This window comes from Chelmon rostratus, chromosome 7 (genome assembly GCF_017976325.1).
Source record: "Chelmon rostratus isolate fCheRos1 chromosome 7, fCheRos1.pri, whole genome shotgun sequence".
Taxonomy (NCBI): Eukaryota; Metazoa; Chordata; class Actinopteri; order Chaetodontiformes; family Chaetodontidae; genus Chelmon; species Chelmon rostratus.
The window spans coordinates 19,032,796-19,046,943 of record NC_055664.1 but is presented as its reverse complement, the minus strand read 5'-3'; the positions used below and the strand labels follow the sequence as shown (position 1 = coordinate 19,046,943).

General features: G+C 42.9%; 2 protein-coding genes across 2 annotated transcripts; both read left to right on the top strand.

The window, feature by feature from the left end:
• Positions 1-616: 616 nt before the first annotated feature.
• On the top strand, positions 617-5,272 carry LOC121609249 (extracellular calcium-sensing receptor-like). Its single transcript, XM_041940834.1, has 8 exons — positions 617-927; positions 1,255-1,549; positions 1,651-1,940; positions 2,228-2,523; positions 3,073-3,266; positions 3,382-3,603; positions 4,165-4,288; positions 4,368-5,272. Exons 1-8 carry the CDS (start codon positions 617-619, stop codon positions 5,270-5,272), a joined length of 2,637 nt encoding a protein of 878 aa, XP_041796768.1.
• Positions 5,273-6,483: 1,211 nt separating this feature from the next.
• Positions 6,484-13,805, top strand: LOC121609247 (extracellular calcium-sensing receptor-like). The gene is made up of 8 exons (XM_041940828.1): positions 6,484-6,581; positions 7,088-7,382; positions 7,485-7,774; positions 8,129-8,424; positions 8,949-9,154; positions 9,283-9,504; positions 12,704-12,827; positions 12,907-13,805. Exons 1-8 carry the CDS (start codon positions 6,523-6,525, stop codon positions 13,803-13,805), a joined length of 2,391 nt encoding a protein of 796 aa, XP_041796762.1. The 5' UTR covers positions 6,484-6,522.
• The last annotated feature ends 343 nt before the right edge of the window (positions 13,806-14,148 follow it).

Here is a 14,148-nt window from a genome sequence, read left to right as displayed (position 1 = left end):
TCTGCTTTAGGTCCTGGCTGGATGGATCCAGTGGTGATTTCTTTGTGTTATCTTTGGTCTCAGCAGGATTATGTAACATTTGGCTCAAAACTGTGCCACCAAGAGGCCAAAACTGGATGTCAAAATGGCAAAAACGTCCACCGTATCTGCATTGTTGCCTGGAGGGTTGACATTTCAGTGACAAAGGCCATCTAATGAGCACGGCATGTGAAAGTGGGTATTCCAAGAACGCAGACAAATACTGATAACAAGTTCCTCTATGAAAGGGAACTCACACAACAGTTTATTAATATCATAAGCATATATTTTACTGTGCATTATCTTCAAAATATATTTGTGGAATTTAAAATTAATTGCTCAATTAATTTAATTGATGATTAATTTTACAATAAAAGGTGTGGAATTTGTTTTTTTTACTTTCATGTGAGATGAAAAAAGCAACAAGGTTTGAGGGTTGTAATTGGACAAGAGTTCATCAGAGACACTCAGTAAAGGCGTTCCCTCTCTGACGAGCAGCAAGTTGACGTACAGTAGAAGGAGGGAAGCTTTTGTCTGAAAATCTATATAAACCAGTGAAAACACACTTTCAGTCTGCCCACATGCAGACACTTGAGGGATGGAGATCTCAGCTCTCTTCATTGGCCTGATCTTGTCTCTGGGTTTGTGTGAGCTGAACTCAGCTCTTGCCTTGAATGGTTCTGGGGATGGTCTGATACAAAGGGCTGGGCTTACGAAGCATAGGCCTGGTGCAGGGGTCAGTACTGAGGCCTCATCTGTGAAATGTAAGCTCCAGGGTGCCACTCGTCTACCTGCATTCTCAGCGGACGGTGACTACGTCATTGGGGGTGTTTTCTCCATACACCGCTACAAACACATTGTGAAGCATAACTACACCAACATACCTGAGCCAATAAGGTGCATAGGGAGGTAAGAGTGAGAGGGAGAAGTGGGAGATAGGAGGATGTGAGACTATGTGGGTATAGAAATGTTTTAATTCTTATGAATTGCTTACAATAGTGTTTCATGCATTCATTGGACAATTGTCAATTCATGCATTAAAACTCCTGTGTATTTTCGACTCTGTTTTGAAGTTTTGTGGTCAGGCAATTCTTAGATTTGGTAAACAGATGTAGCAAAGCTATCACTTATTTTCCATAACTATGAATTGCTGTTCTCCTTCTTGTATGTTTTCTGGTTAAATTGTGATCTGTCCTCATCATGTGAAATTCAACAGTGATCTGTGTCTGTGTGCAGCATTGACCCCCGTGAATTGCGCCTCTCACATGCAATGGTCTTTGCCATTGAGGAGATTAACAACAGCACAGACCTGCTGCCAGGCATTAAGCTCGGTTATCAGATGTATGATTCGTGCGCCTCAGTGCCTGTGGCGGTGCATGCGGCATTCCAGCTTTCAAACGGACTTGATCCAGTGTTTGACACCAGTGACAACTGCTCACAATCTGGTATGGTGATGGCTATCATCGGTGAGTCTGGGTCCACGCAATCCATCAGCATGTCACGTGTCATCGGGTCCTTTGACATTCCTCAAGTAAATATTTAGAATTTTGGCAAGATATTTGTTTAATACAAGCCAAGACTGATCTCTTTTTTTCTCTCTGATTGAAGATTTATGCTGCTGTTTTTCTTCAGGTGAGCCACTTTGCCACTTGTGCATGCCTGTCTGATAAGCAGCAGTACCCGAGTTTCTTCAGAACAATCCCGAGCGATCAGTTCCAGGCTGATGCGCTGGCCAAGCTGGTAAAACACTTTGGCTGGACTTGGATAGGTGCCATCCTGTCCGATTCGGACTATGGCAATAATGGGATGGCGTCTTTCCTTGAAGCAGCGCACAAGGAGGGGATCTGTGTGGAATACTCTGAATCTTTCTATCGGACCCACCCACGGAGCAGGATCCAGAGAGTAGCTGAGGTTATCCGCAGGTTTCTGCAGCACTGATTCTGCTTTTGATGCTTTTAGTGACCCTGACTCTCTGCACACAAAACCACAAAAACTGTTTCATCAAATATGAGTTGGAGGATTATATTATCATTATGTATGGAAATGTATCTTTTTTAATCATGTTGATTTCTCTCATATTTGTTGCTGATCTTGTTCATCAACAGACGAAAAAAGTGTATGTCCAATATTCCTCGTGTTAATTTCTGTTAACTATATAATGATTGATTTTTAGACTGGTGTAATATGACACATTATAATGACTCTCCAGGTCGACAGCTATGGTTGTTGTGGCATTTGCAGCTTCTGGAGACCTGAAGATCCTTCTGGAGGAGCTGTCGCGTGAACCTTCTCCACCTCGTCAGTGGATAGGCAGTGAGTCCTGGGTCACCAATCCAGACATGCTGAGATTCAGCTTCTGTGCTGGAACCATCGGATTTGGCATTCAGCAATCTGTCATCCCAGGTCTGAGAGACTTCTTGCTGGATCTCTCTCCCACTGAAGTGGCTGCCTCTCCAGTGCTGACTGAGTTCTGGGAGGATTCATTCAACTGCAGGCTGAAAAAAAGTGAGGAAGCTGATCTGATTTTTTGCATAGTTGAAATTCAAAGGTGGGCCCTTGAGGATGTGATTGTTAATTACCTGCCTGATGGAACTTTCTTGTACAAAAAAGTCTACATCTGCTTAAAGGTCAAACCCCAGATTTCTATGGACAGGGAAATCACTTGATTTTGCACAAAGAGATGAGATGGAGATACGAAGGTGAATCTCTTTGAATAATCTCATTGGGCCCTCTGCTGTCTTGGAGAAGATTTCATTTAAACTTGTCTCACAATACCAACACTTCAGTCCTTTACACAAGCACATAGCATATGCACAAACTCCATGCCACCAAGCTAATCACATATCAAAAGTTGTATTGAATAGAGTGAATTGAATCAGTGACTAACGATTGGTTGGTGAACAACAGGGATCAACACAAAGGGAAACAACATACATCTGTTTCTGCAAGACAAATTTGCTTGGTTAAATAAAGCAAAAATAAATAGTATAATATTGTAATTTCATTGCCAGTGCTCAAACACCTTCCTCTGTCTCTGTGTGTTTTTAGGTGCAGCCACAGACAAGAGTTTGTGTGATGGAACTGAAGATATTGAGACTCTCCAGAGCCCGTACACCGACACATCTCAGCTCCGAATCACTAACATGGTGTACAAGGCTGTTTATGCAATAGCACATGCCATTCATAATGTAGTGTGCCGAAATACAAATTCTACAACTCGGTGTGACAAAGTCACCAGGTCCAAACAAGTCAGTAAAAGTGAATAAGGGAACACCCCAAAGCACTTTGTGGATATGTAATATTCATTTGATTTCAGATGTTCCTTTTTCTCTCATACTCTCCTACTTTACTTGATCCTCACAGGTTCTTGCTGAGCTGAAGAAAGTAAATTTTTCCCAAAATGGTTATGATGTGTCTTTTGATGCCAACGGGGATCCTGTGGCCAAATACGAGCTGGTTAACTGGCAAAAAACTGAGAGTGGCAGCATTGAGTTGGTGACAGTGGGGCTCTATGATGCATCACTGCCGGTGGGCCAGGAGTTCCGTATCAACAGGAACCTCACCTGGATGGAGGGTGACACACAAGTAAGGAGCCCAAAAGCAAAAATTGAAGATATTTCAATTTCAAGTTGATTCATCTCAGTCCGATATGTGTTTTTTGTCCTGTTCATCCAATCCATACTGGCTGTCAAGAATTCCATTCCTTGTGCAATTTAAGTAGAGAAAAAGGGGAAGAAAATCCACAGTCCTCATTTTGAGCAAAAATTCAGATGTGATACTTCTGCAGTCTTACATAGACATAACAAGTGGGCATTTTCTGAGTCACACTTTTCATTCCCCCTTCATTTTTTTCCGAGAAAGTGTTATTATTGAGCTGTTGTACTGGAATCGAAAAAAAAGCATGAATTTGTTCTGAAAAGAGTGCAAGTTTGAAAGAAAATGGCTTTATTTGTATAACTCAACTGCTTGGGTTGAAATTCAAACCTTATTTTTACACAAAGCAAGTGCTGTGGATTTTGTACCTCCAGCACTTAAATTGAAGTCCAATTACACTTTCAAAATACACAAAAATGTGAACCTTTGACAAAAAAAAGAGCTGCATAGCACATTTGAATACATCTGAGTTTGTCTGTATCTATGTTCCAGGTGCCTGTGTCACTGTGCAGTGACAGCTGTCCTCCAGGAACTCGTAAAGTGCTGCAGAAAGGAAAACCCACCTGCTGTTATGATTGTGTACCATGTCCTGAGGGAGATATTAGCAATGCTACAGGTCATTTCTTTTTTGTAATTCACATCTACAGTATCAAATATATGACTACTAAAAGCCCTTTTTTCATTCATTTTTTCAGATTCCCCTGATTGTTTCCCTTGCCCAAAGGAGTTTTGGCCTAATGCAGAGAGAGACACTTGTTTCCCCAAACCTGTAGAGTTTCTTTCCTTTAATGAGGTCCTAGGAATCATCCTGGCTGCATTCTCAGTTGGTGGAGCCTGTCTTGCCATTATAACAGCAGCTGTGTTCTTTCGTCACAGGTCATCCCCAATCGTCAGGGCCAATAACTCTGAGCTGAGCTTCCTGCTGCTCTTCTCTCTGACTCTGTGTTTCTTATGTTCATTAACTTTCATTGGAGCACCCTCTGAGTGGTCCTGCATGCTGCGTCACACAGCGTTTGGGATCACCTTCGTCCTCTGCATCTCTTGTGTTCTAGGAAAAACAATAGTGGTGTTAATGGCCTTCAAAGCTACACTCCCAGGCAGCAATGTCATGAAATGGTTTGGTCCCCCACAACAAAGGACTACTGTAGTGTCTTTCACATTTGTTCAAGTTTTAATATGCACTATTTGGCTGGTTGTTAATCCCCCTTTTCCAATGAAAAATCTATCCACATACAAGGAGAGAATCATCCTGGAGTGTGCATTAGGCTCAGCTATTGGGTTCTGGGCTGTGCTCGGGTACATAGGCCTACTGGCTGTCTTTTGCTTAGTCTTAGCTGTCCTCGCCCGGAAACTACCTGATAATTTTAATGAAGCCAAGCTTATCACCTTCAGCATGCTGATATTCTGTGCAGTGTGGATCACCTTTATCCCAGCGTATGTCAGCTCTCCCGGGAAATTTACTGTGGCTGTGGAGATATTTGCCATTCTGGCCTCCAGTTTTGGACTTACTTTCTGTATATTTGCTCCAAAGTGTTTCATCATATTGTTTCAGCCAGAGAAGAACACCAAGAAACATTTAATGAACAAAAATCAAAACTAATACATCAGAGGTTTGTAAATATCGAAGAAGGCAACAAACCATAAAGAGCTTATAATTAATAATTATACTGAGATGATTGAAATATTTACATTTGCAGGTTTGTAATGACATTTTGCTCTTTTTTTCGATATGTTTGAATGCACTTTTAACATGTTATTGTCATTTTTACAAATGTTGTTTTATCATGTTCTTAATAAAGTCAAGATTCATCACAAAAATGCAAGGGAGTTATTTCTTGACAATTTAATAAAATCATCAACATTTGAAAAAAAATCCTTCTTTAACTAAATAACATGTTTATTCATGTGAAATTAAAAAAGGGTTCAAGTTAGATGCAGAATAAGGAAGGTAAATTCTAGCAAATTAAACACAGTACAATCAAAAGAAGAGTGAAGTGCTTTGCAACAATTTTAAGAGAATCCTGTTGTTCCTCGCAACCAAAGTACTTTTTTGGAAGAAATGAACAGCAGCAACTGCAAAAAATGAGGATGCAAGGCTCAACTGTTCTTTTCAACATAAAATAGAATTTGATAATGAGAGCCAGCAATGACAAGGACTGCAGTGCATGGGTAAGCAGCCATTCAAATTTGGGACAAAATTTCAGAAAATGCAGAGAAATACCTGCAACGATTTCGTCTTTTTCATCAGAGGGAAACATCAGCAATGAGACTGTTTGGTGTCCATCGTAAAGCCCCCTACATTTCTTCTGAGTATGCCATATTTTTTGCGACATTTTTCTTAATTTAACTGAAATTAAGATAAACCAAAAAAAATGTGCCAGAGAAGAACAGAATTAGGAAGAAATCTAAGAGACAGGGAGGGAAACTTGATGGAGATTATGTTGTACATGCAGCTTGTAGAGCACAAAGAGACCATTGGTTAGGGCATCCTCCCTCTGATGCGCAGCAAGATTACGTACAGTAGAAGGAGGGAAGCTTTTGTCTAAAAAATCTACATAAACCAGTGAAAACACACTTTCAGTCTGCCCACATGCAGACACTTGAGGGATGGAGATCTCAGCTCTCTTTATTGGCCTGATCTTTTCTCTGGATTTGTGTGAGCTGACTGCCTTGAATGGTTCTGGGGATGGTCTGATACAAAGGGCTGGGCTTACAAAGGATAAGATTAGTGCAGGGGTCAGTGCTGAGCCCTCATCTGTGAAATGTAAGCTCCAGGGTGCCACTCGTCTACCTGCATTTTCAATGGATGGTGACCACATCATTGGTGGTGTTTTCTCCATACACAACTACATGCACACACTGAAGCACAACTACACCACTATGCCTGAGCCAATAAGGTGCACAGGGAGGTTAGTAAGAGGGAGAAGTGGGAGATAAGAGGATGTTAATGCTGTGTGGAAATGTTTTGTTTTGTATGATGCTCTTACAATTGTGTTGCAAAGCTTTTGTGCAGTGTTGAAAACTGTGCCAAATCAGTATTTGGACATATAAATTACAGGCATGATATTCACCAAAAACAGTAGAGTTGTTTGAAAAGGAAGCATTTTTTGTATTAGAAACTTCAATTTGTGTAATACCAGTTTTAAAAATATTAAACAGGTTTTAAACAAGATAACTCTTTAAATTTAAGTGACTATTGTGAATTGGTGCCTTAAAATTCCTGTGAATATTTGACTGTCATCTAATCCTAGTTTGAGTTTTGGTGGTCATGTAACTGTAGAATTTTTTCACAGACGAAGTGCAGCTGTCAGTTATTTTCCATAACTATAAACTGCAGTTGAGTGTTTTCTATTGAAACTGTGAACTGTCCTCATCATGTGCAAATTCGAACAGTGATATCAGTGTCTGTGTGCAGCATTGACTCCCGTGAACTGCGCTTCTCACGTGCAATGATTTTTGCCGTTGAAGAGATTAACAACAGCACAGACCTGCTGCCAGGCATCAAACTTGGTTATGAGATCCACGACTCATGTGCCTCAGTGCCCGTGGCGGTACATGTGGCATTCCAGCTTTCAAACGGACTGGACCCAGTGTTTGACACCGGTGACAACTGCTCACAATCTGGTATGGTGATGGCTATCGTCGGAGAGTCTGGGTCCACGCCATCCATCAGCATGTCACGCATAGTCGGGTCTTTTAACATTCCTCAAGTAAAAATTTAAATTTCCTGTCAAACTATGTGTTTAATACAGGCCCCGACTGATCTCTTTTTTTCTCTCTCATTCAAGATTTATGCTGTTGTTTTTCTTCAGGTGAGCCACTTTGCCACTTGTGCATGCCTGTCTGATAAGCAGCAGTACCCGAGTTTCTTCAGAACAATCCCGAGCGATCAGTTCCAGGCTGATGCGCTGGCCAAGCTGGTAAAACACTTTGGCTGGACTTGGATAGGTGCCATCCGGTCCGATTCAGACTATGGCAATAATGGGATGGCGTCTTTCCTGGAAGTAGCACAGAAGGAGGGGATCTGTGTGGAATACTCTGAATCTTTCTATCGGACCCACCCACGGAGCAGGATCCAGAGAGTAGCTGATGTTATCCGCAGGTTTCTACAGCACTATTTGTGCTTTTGATCCTTTTAGTGACACTGACACACAGCACACAAAGCCGCAAAAACTGTTTAATCAAATATGAGATAGAGGATTATTTTATTGTAGTGGTGAATTGAAAATACATTTATTTTAATTATGTTTATTTCTCTTATATTTGTTACTGACATTGTTATAAAAGAAAAGTCAGTGAGACCAGTGCAGTACATTTACAGTAATGCACCATCATTTGTTTGTCCATTATTTCTGTTGTTCATTTGTGTTAAGCATTTTATATTTATTGACAATTTTGTATTTAAATTTCATAGCATGATGATTATATAATATAATGCACTCGTATGTCTCTCCAGGTCGACAGCTATGGTTATTGTGGCATTTGTAGCATCTGGGGACATGAAGATCCTGCTGAAGGAGCTGTCACTTGAACCCTCTCCACCTCGTCAGTGGATTGGCAGTGAGTCCTGGGTAACCAACCCAGACATACTGAGATTCAGCTTCTGTGCTGGAACCATCGGATTTGGCATTCAGCAATCTGTCATCCCAGGTCTGAGAGACTTCTTGCTGGATCTCTCTCCCACTGAAGTGGCTGCCTCTCCAGTGCTGACTGAGTTCTGGGAGGATTCATTCAACTGCAGGCTGGAAAAAAGTGAGGAAGCTGATCCTATTTTTGACTTAGTTGACATTCACAGTTGGGTCCTTGTGTTGTTTTGTTGATTGTTTGAGTGGAGCTTCCTGTGTATAAAAGTCATCAGCTGCTGTCAGATTTCCATCAAGAGGGAAATCTACTAATATTAAACAAAGACATGAGGTGGACATAAGCTGCATCTCTGTGACTAATATCACTTGAAGATTTCCTTTCAAGTTGAGGCCCTTTGATATCTTGGAGAGGATTTTGTATGTACTTGGCTGCACAGTAACAACACACAAGTCCTGAGCACAAGCATCCAGTATATAGGTAGTCTCGAAGCTACCAAGGTAAATCAAGATTAACAGTTGCACTTACTAGCATGGATCAGTGCCTGTATACAAATGTGGAACTAATTAGGCTGCACTGACAATGATTTGAGATTATTGTTAGTACAGCATTAAAAATAAGAGTCAATGAAGGTTATATCATAATGTAATGTCATTGTCTTTCAAACACCTTCCTGTGTCTCTGTGTCTTTTTAGGTGCAGCCATAGATCAGAGTCTGTGTGATGGAAATGAAGACATTGAGACACTCCAGATCCCGTACACCGACACATCTCAGCTCCGCATCACTAACATGGTGTACAAGGCTGTTTATGCAATAGGACATGCCATTCATAATGTAGTGTGCCAAGACACAAATTCTACAACTCAGTGTGACAAAGTCACCAGGATAGAGGCAAAACAGGTCAGTCACAGTCAATAATTGACGGGCATTTTTTCACAATGATCAATAATTTCTTGATCTGTAATGTCCATCTGATTTCATAGTTTCCTTTGTCCCCCTCATTCTCTTACTTTACTTCATCCGCACAGATTCTTACTCAGCTGCAGAAAGTCAATTTTTCCCAAAATGGTTATGATGTGTCTTTTGATACCAACGGGGATCCTGTGGCCAAATATGAGCTGGTTAACTGGCAAAAAACTGAGAGTGGCAGCATTGAGTTGGTGACAGTGGGGCTCTACGATGCATCACTGCCGGTGGGCCAGAAGTTCCGTATCAACAGGAACCTCACCTGGGTTGAAGGTGGCACAGAAGTAATGAGCCCAAAAGCAAACATGTAGCACATCTAAGTTTCACATTTGGTAAATACACTGCAGACACACAGCAGCTGTCAGAGTTTATATTTTATAGAGAAATACTAGCTTTTCTGGGTGAATAAATTTTTATGCAGCTCAAAAAGGTGGACACACAAGGGCATGCAAAATAAGAACAAGAACTATTTTTCAAGTAATGTGCAACTTACAAGTAGGGCACAACTTTCAAGTAAGAGGCAAAAATCCAATACAAAATACAAGATACCAATATAAGAAGAAAAAAAAAAGTGAAGTAAAAAATAAAGAACTAAGCTATACAGGATAAACATCTGAACCACAGGATAAACATCTGAACTAAACATTCGAGCAGTTAAATATGTGCGCAGTAGTGCAGTTGTGCAAAGTAGCAGTGTGCAATAGTCGGTTTGAGTCCAGCATATGGATGTGTGTGAGATAAAGTGCGTGTGTCCATGTGTGGTGTCGGTGTGTAGTGAGTTCGGAGTTGTTGTGTTGGTTATTGTTTTTGTCGCCCTCCCCGAGAGGTGTTGAAGAGCCGTACAGCGTGGGGAAGGATCGATCGTTTCAGTCTGTCCGTAGAGCAGGACAATGACAGCAGTCTGTCACTGAAGCTGCTCCTCTGCCTGGAGATGGTGCTGTGCAGTGGATGATCAGGATTGTCTATTATGGGCAGGAGCTTGTTCAGTGACCGTCGCTCTGCCACAGATGTCAGACTGTCCAGCTCTGTGCCAACGACGGAGCCTGCCTTCCTCACTAGTTTGTCCAGGCGTGCTGCGTCCTACTTCTTCAGGCTGCTTCCCCAGCACACTACTGCGTACAGGAGGGCACTCGCTACCACAGACTGGTAGAAAATCTGCAGCAGCTTTTTGCAGATGTTGAAGGACGCCAGCCTTCTGAGGAAGTACAGACGGCTCTGTCCTTTCCTGCACAGAGCGTCAGTGTTGGCAGTCCAATCCAGTTTCTCATCCAGCTGCACTCCCAGAAGTCCACCACCATCTCCCTGGTCTTGGTGGTGTTGCGGAGCAGGTGGTTGGAGTCACACCATGTGATGAAGTCCTGGATCAGTTTCCTGTACTCATCCTCTTGTCCACTCCTGATACAGCCCACTATTGCTGTGTTGTCCGCGAACTTCTGTACATGACAGAGCTCTGAGTTGTACTGGAAGTCGGACATGTACAGGGTGAACAGGACCGGCGAGCACAGTTCCCTGTGGTGCTCCTGTGCTGCTGGCCACAGTGTTGGACCTGCAGTCCCCCAGCTTCACATACTGAGGTCTGCCAGTCAGGTAGTCTGTAATCCATGCCACCAGGTGTGTTTCAACTCCCATCTCTGTCAGTTTGTCCATGAGGAGCAGTGGCTGGATGGTGTTAAAGGCACTGGAGAAGTCCAAGAATGTAATCCTCACAGCACCACTGCCTCTGTCCAGGTGAGAGAGAGATCGGTGTAGCAGGAAGATGATGGCATCCTCCACTCCCGTCTTCTCCCGGTAAGCAAACTGCAGAGGGTCAAGAGCGTGGTGGATCTGTGGCCTCAGGTGATGGAGCAGCAGCCGTTCCATGGTCTTCATCACGTGTGACGTCAGGGCGACCGGCCTGAAGTCATTCAGCTCACCAGGATGTGGTTTCTTAGGGACTGGAATGATGCAGGATGTCTTCCACAGCTGGGGAACCCTCCCCTGTCCCAGGCTCAGATTGAATATGCGCTGAAGGGGATGTCCCAGCTCCCTCGCACAGGCCTTCAGCAGTCGTGGTGACAGTCCATCTGGACCTGCGGCTTTGCTGGGGCGCAGCCTCTTCAGCTCACGACAGACCTGAGCTGCTGTGATTGTCGTGGGTGGTGTGAGGGGAGGAGGGGAGATGTCCTCATCTGTGTTGGTGATGGCTTGCGGGAGTAGGAGGGTGGGGGCTGCTGTGCTCAGAGGTGTGAATGGGTTGGGGTGATCAAATCTATTGAAGAAGTGGTTGAGCTGGTTTGCCCTCCCCACATCCCCCGAAGTGTGGGCACCCTTCTTGGAGCTGCAGCCAGTGATGGTCTTCATCCCCTCCCACACCTCCCTCATGTTGTTGTTCTGCATCCTTACTTCTAATTTCCTTCCATACTGCTCCTTCGCCTCTCTGAGCTGGACTCTGAGTTCCTTCTGTACCCTCTTGATTTCCAGTGTATCACCATCTTTGAAGGCTTTCTTCTTCTGGTTCAGAAGTCCTTTGATGTCACTGGTAATCCAGGGCTTGTTGTTGGCAAAGCAGCGTACAGTTTTTACTGGAACAACAGTGTCCATACCGAAGTTAATATAGTCTGTGGTGCAGTCAACCATCTCCTCCATGTTCTCGTTGTGAGACCCCTGCAGTGCTTCCCAGTCTGTGGTCTCAAAGCAGTCTTTCAGAGCCTGCTCGGCTTCAGGAGACCACTTCCTGAAAGAGCGTGTTGTTGTTGGTACTCTCCTCACTCTTGGTGTGTAGTGAGGTTTGAGCAGGACCAGATTGTGATCTGCTTTCCCCAGTGCTGGCAGGGGGGTGGCTCTGGATCAGTTCTTCACGTTTGCATACATCAGATCTATAGTCCTCTTCCCCCTGGTGTTACAGTCCACGTACTGGTGAAAAGCAGCCAGTGTATTGTCCAAAGTGACATGGTCCCCAGAGATTAGCACAAGGGCCTCAGGATGCTGTGTTTGAAGTTTGGCCACAGCGCTGTGGATGACGTCACACGCAGCCTCCGCGTCGGCGCGCGGCGGAATGTAAACAATGAGAACAATGGCATGGCTGAACTCCCTGGGCAAGTAATAGGGACGGAAACTTACAGCCATGAGTTCAATATCCCTGCAGCAGCTGGAGATTTTAATGTTCACATGCCCAGGATAGCACCACTGTTTGTTTACATACAGTGCGAGTCCTCCTCCTTTGCGCTTCCCACAGGCTCTTGTGTCTCTGTCCGCTCTGACTGTGCTGAAGTCAAAAGACAAATAGCATGAAATGAAATTAAATAACACCGCACAAGACAAATACAAATTTAAAGTTCTAAACCAGGCTATTACACTTACAATGACCAAAAACACTTTCAATACACAAATTTGGCATACATGTATTATTTTAAGTAAGACCTGAAAAAATGTGAACCTTTCCTTTAATTATCAGAGTTGTGTAGCACACCTGAATATCTGAGTTTGTCTGTATCTATGTTCCAGGTGCCTGTGTCAGTGTGCAGTGACAGCTGTCCTCCAGGAACTCGTAAAGTGCTGCAGAAAGGAAAACCCATCTGCTGTTATGATTGTGTACCATGTCCTGAGGGAGAGATTAGCAATGCTACAGGTCATTTCTTTTTTGTAATTCACATCTACAGTATCAAATATATGACTACTAAAAGCCCTTTTTTCATTCATTTTTTCAGATTCCCCTGATTGTGTCCCTTGCCCAAAGGAGTTTTGGCCTAATGCAGAGAGAGACACTTGTTTCCCCAAACCTGTAGAGTTTCTCTCCTTTGACGAGGTCCTAGGAATCATCCTGGCTGCATTCTCAGTTGGTGGAGCCTGTCTTGCCATTATAACAGCAGCAGTGTTCTTTCGTCACAGGTCATCCCCGATCGTCAGGGCCAATAACTCTGAGCTGAGCTTCCTGCTGCTCTTCTCTCTGACTCTGTGTTTCTTATGTTCATTAACTTTCATTGGAGCACCCTCTGAGTGGTCCTGCATGCTGCGTCACACAGCGTTTGGGATCACCTTCGTCCTCTGCATCTCTTGTGTTCTAGGAAAAACAATAGTGGTGTTAATGGCCTTCAAAGCTACACTCCCAGGCAGTAATGTCATGAAATGGTTTGGTCCCCCACAACAAAGGACTACTGTAGTGTCTTTCACATTTGTTCAAGTTTTAATATGCACTATTTGGCTGGTTGTTAATCCCCCTTTTCCAATGAAAAACCTATCCGTATACAAGGAGAGAATCATCCTGGAGTGTGCATTAGGCTCAGCTATTGGGTTCTGGGCTGTGCTCGGGTACATAGGCCTACTGGCTGTCTTTTGCTTAGTCTTAGCTGTCCTCGCCCGGAAACTACCTGATAATTTTAATGAAGCCAAGCTGATCACCTTCAGCATGCTGATATTCTGTGCAGTGTGGATCACCTTTATCCCAGCCTATGTCAGCTCTCCTGGGAAATTTACTGTGGCTGTGGAGATATTTGCCATTCTGGCCTCCAGTTTTGGACTAACGTTCTGTATATTTGCTCCAAAGTGTTTCATCATATTGTTTCAGCCAGAGAAGAACACCAAGAAACATTTAATGAACAAGGATTAATCCTAACATCTGAGGTTTGTAAATATTGAAGAAGGCAGCATACCATATAGAGCTAATAATGAGTAATTATACTATATATAATTATATAGTTCATTGAAATATTTACATTTGCAGATTTTTTATGACATTTTTTCTTTGTTTCGATATAATGTTTAAATGCACTTTTAATATTTCATTGTCATTTTTACAAATATTGTTTTATCATGTTTTGAACAAAGTCAAAATTCATCGTTTCTTGACAATTCAATAAAATCATTGACATTGGAAAAAAACCTTTTCTTGAGCTAAAAAACATTTTAATTGATGTGAAATTTAAAAAGGTTCAAGTTTGATGCAGAACGAG

Excerpts from the sequence above, each read along its gene's own strand:
- LOC121609249 (XM_041940834.1), top strand. The coding sequence starts at position 617 with ATGGAGATCTCAGCTCTCTTCATTGGCCTGATCTTGTCTCTGGGTTTG. Across the intron at positions 928-1,254 it reads CCAATAAGGTGCATAGGGAG|CATTGACCCCCGTGAATTGC; the intron begins GTAAGAGTGAGA and ends GTCTGTGTGCAG. Across the intron at positions 1,941-2,227 it reads GTAGCTGAGGTTATCCGCAG|GTCGACAGCTATGGTTGTTG; the intron begins GTTTCTGCAGCA and ends ATGACTCTCCAG.
- LOC121609247 (XM_041940828.1), top strand. The coding sequence starts at position 6,523 with ATGCACACACTGAAGCACAACTACACCACTATGCCTGAGCCAATAAGG. Across the intron at positions 6,582-7,087 it reads CCAATAAGGTGCACAGGGAG|CATTGACTCCCGTGAACTGC; the intron begins GTTAGTAAGAGG and ends GTCTGTGTGCAG. Across the intron at positions 12,828-12,906 it reads AGAGATTAGCAATGCTACAG|ATTCCCCTGATTGTGTCCCT; the intron begins GTCATTTCTTTT and ends TCATTTTTTCAG.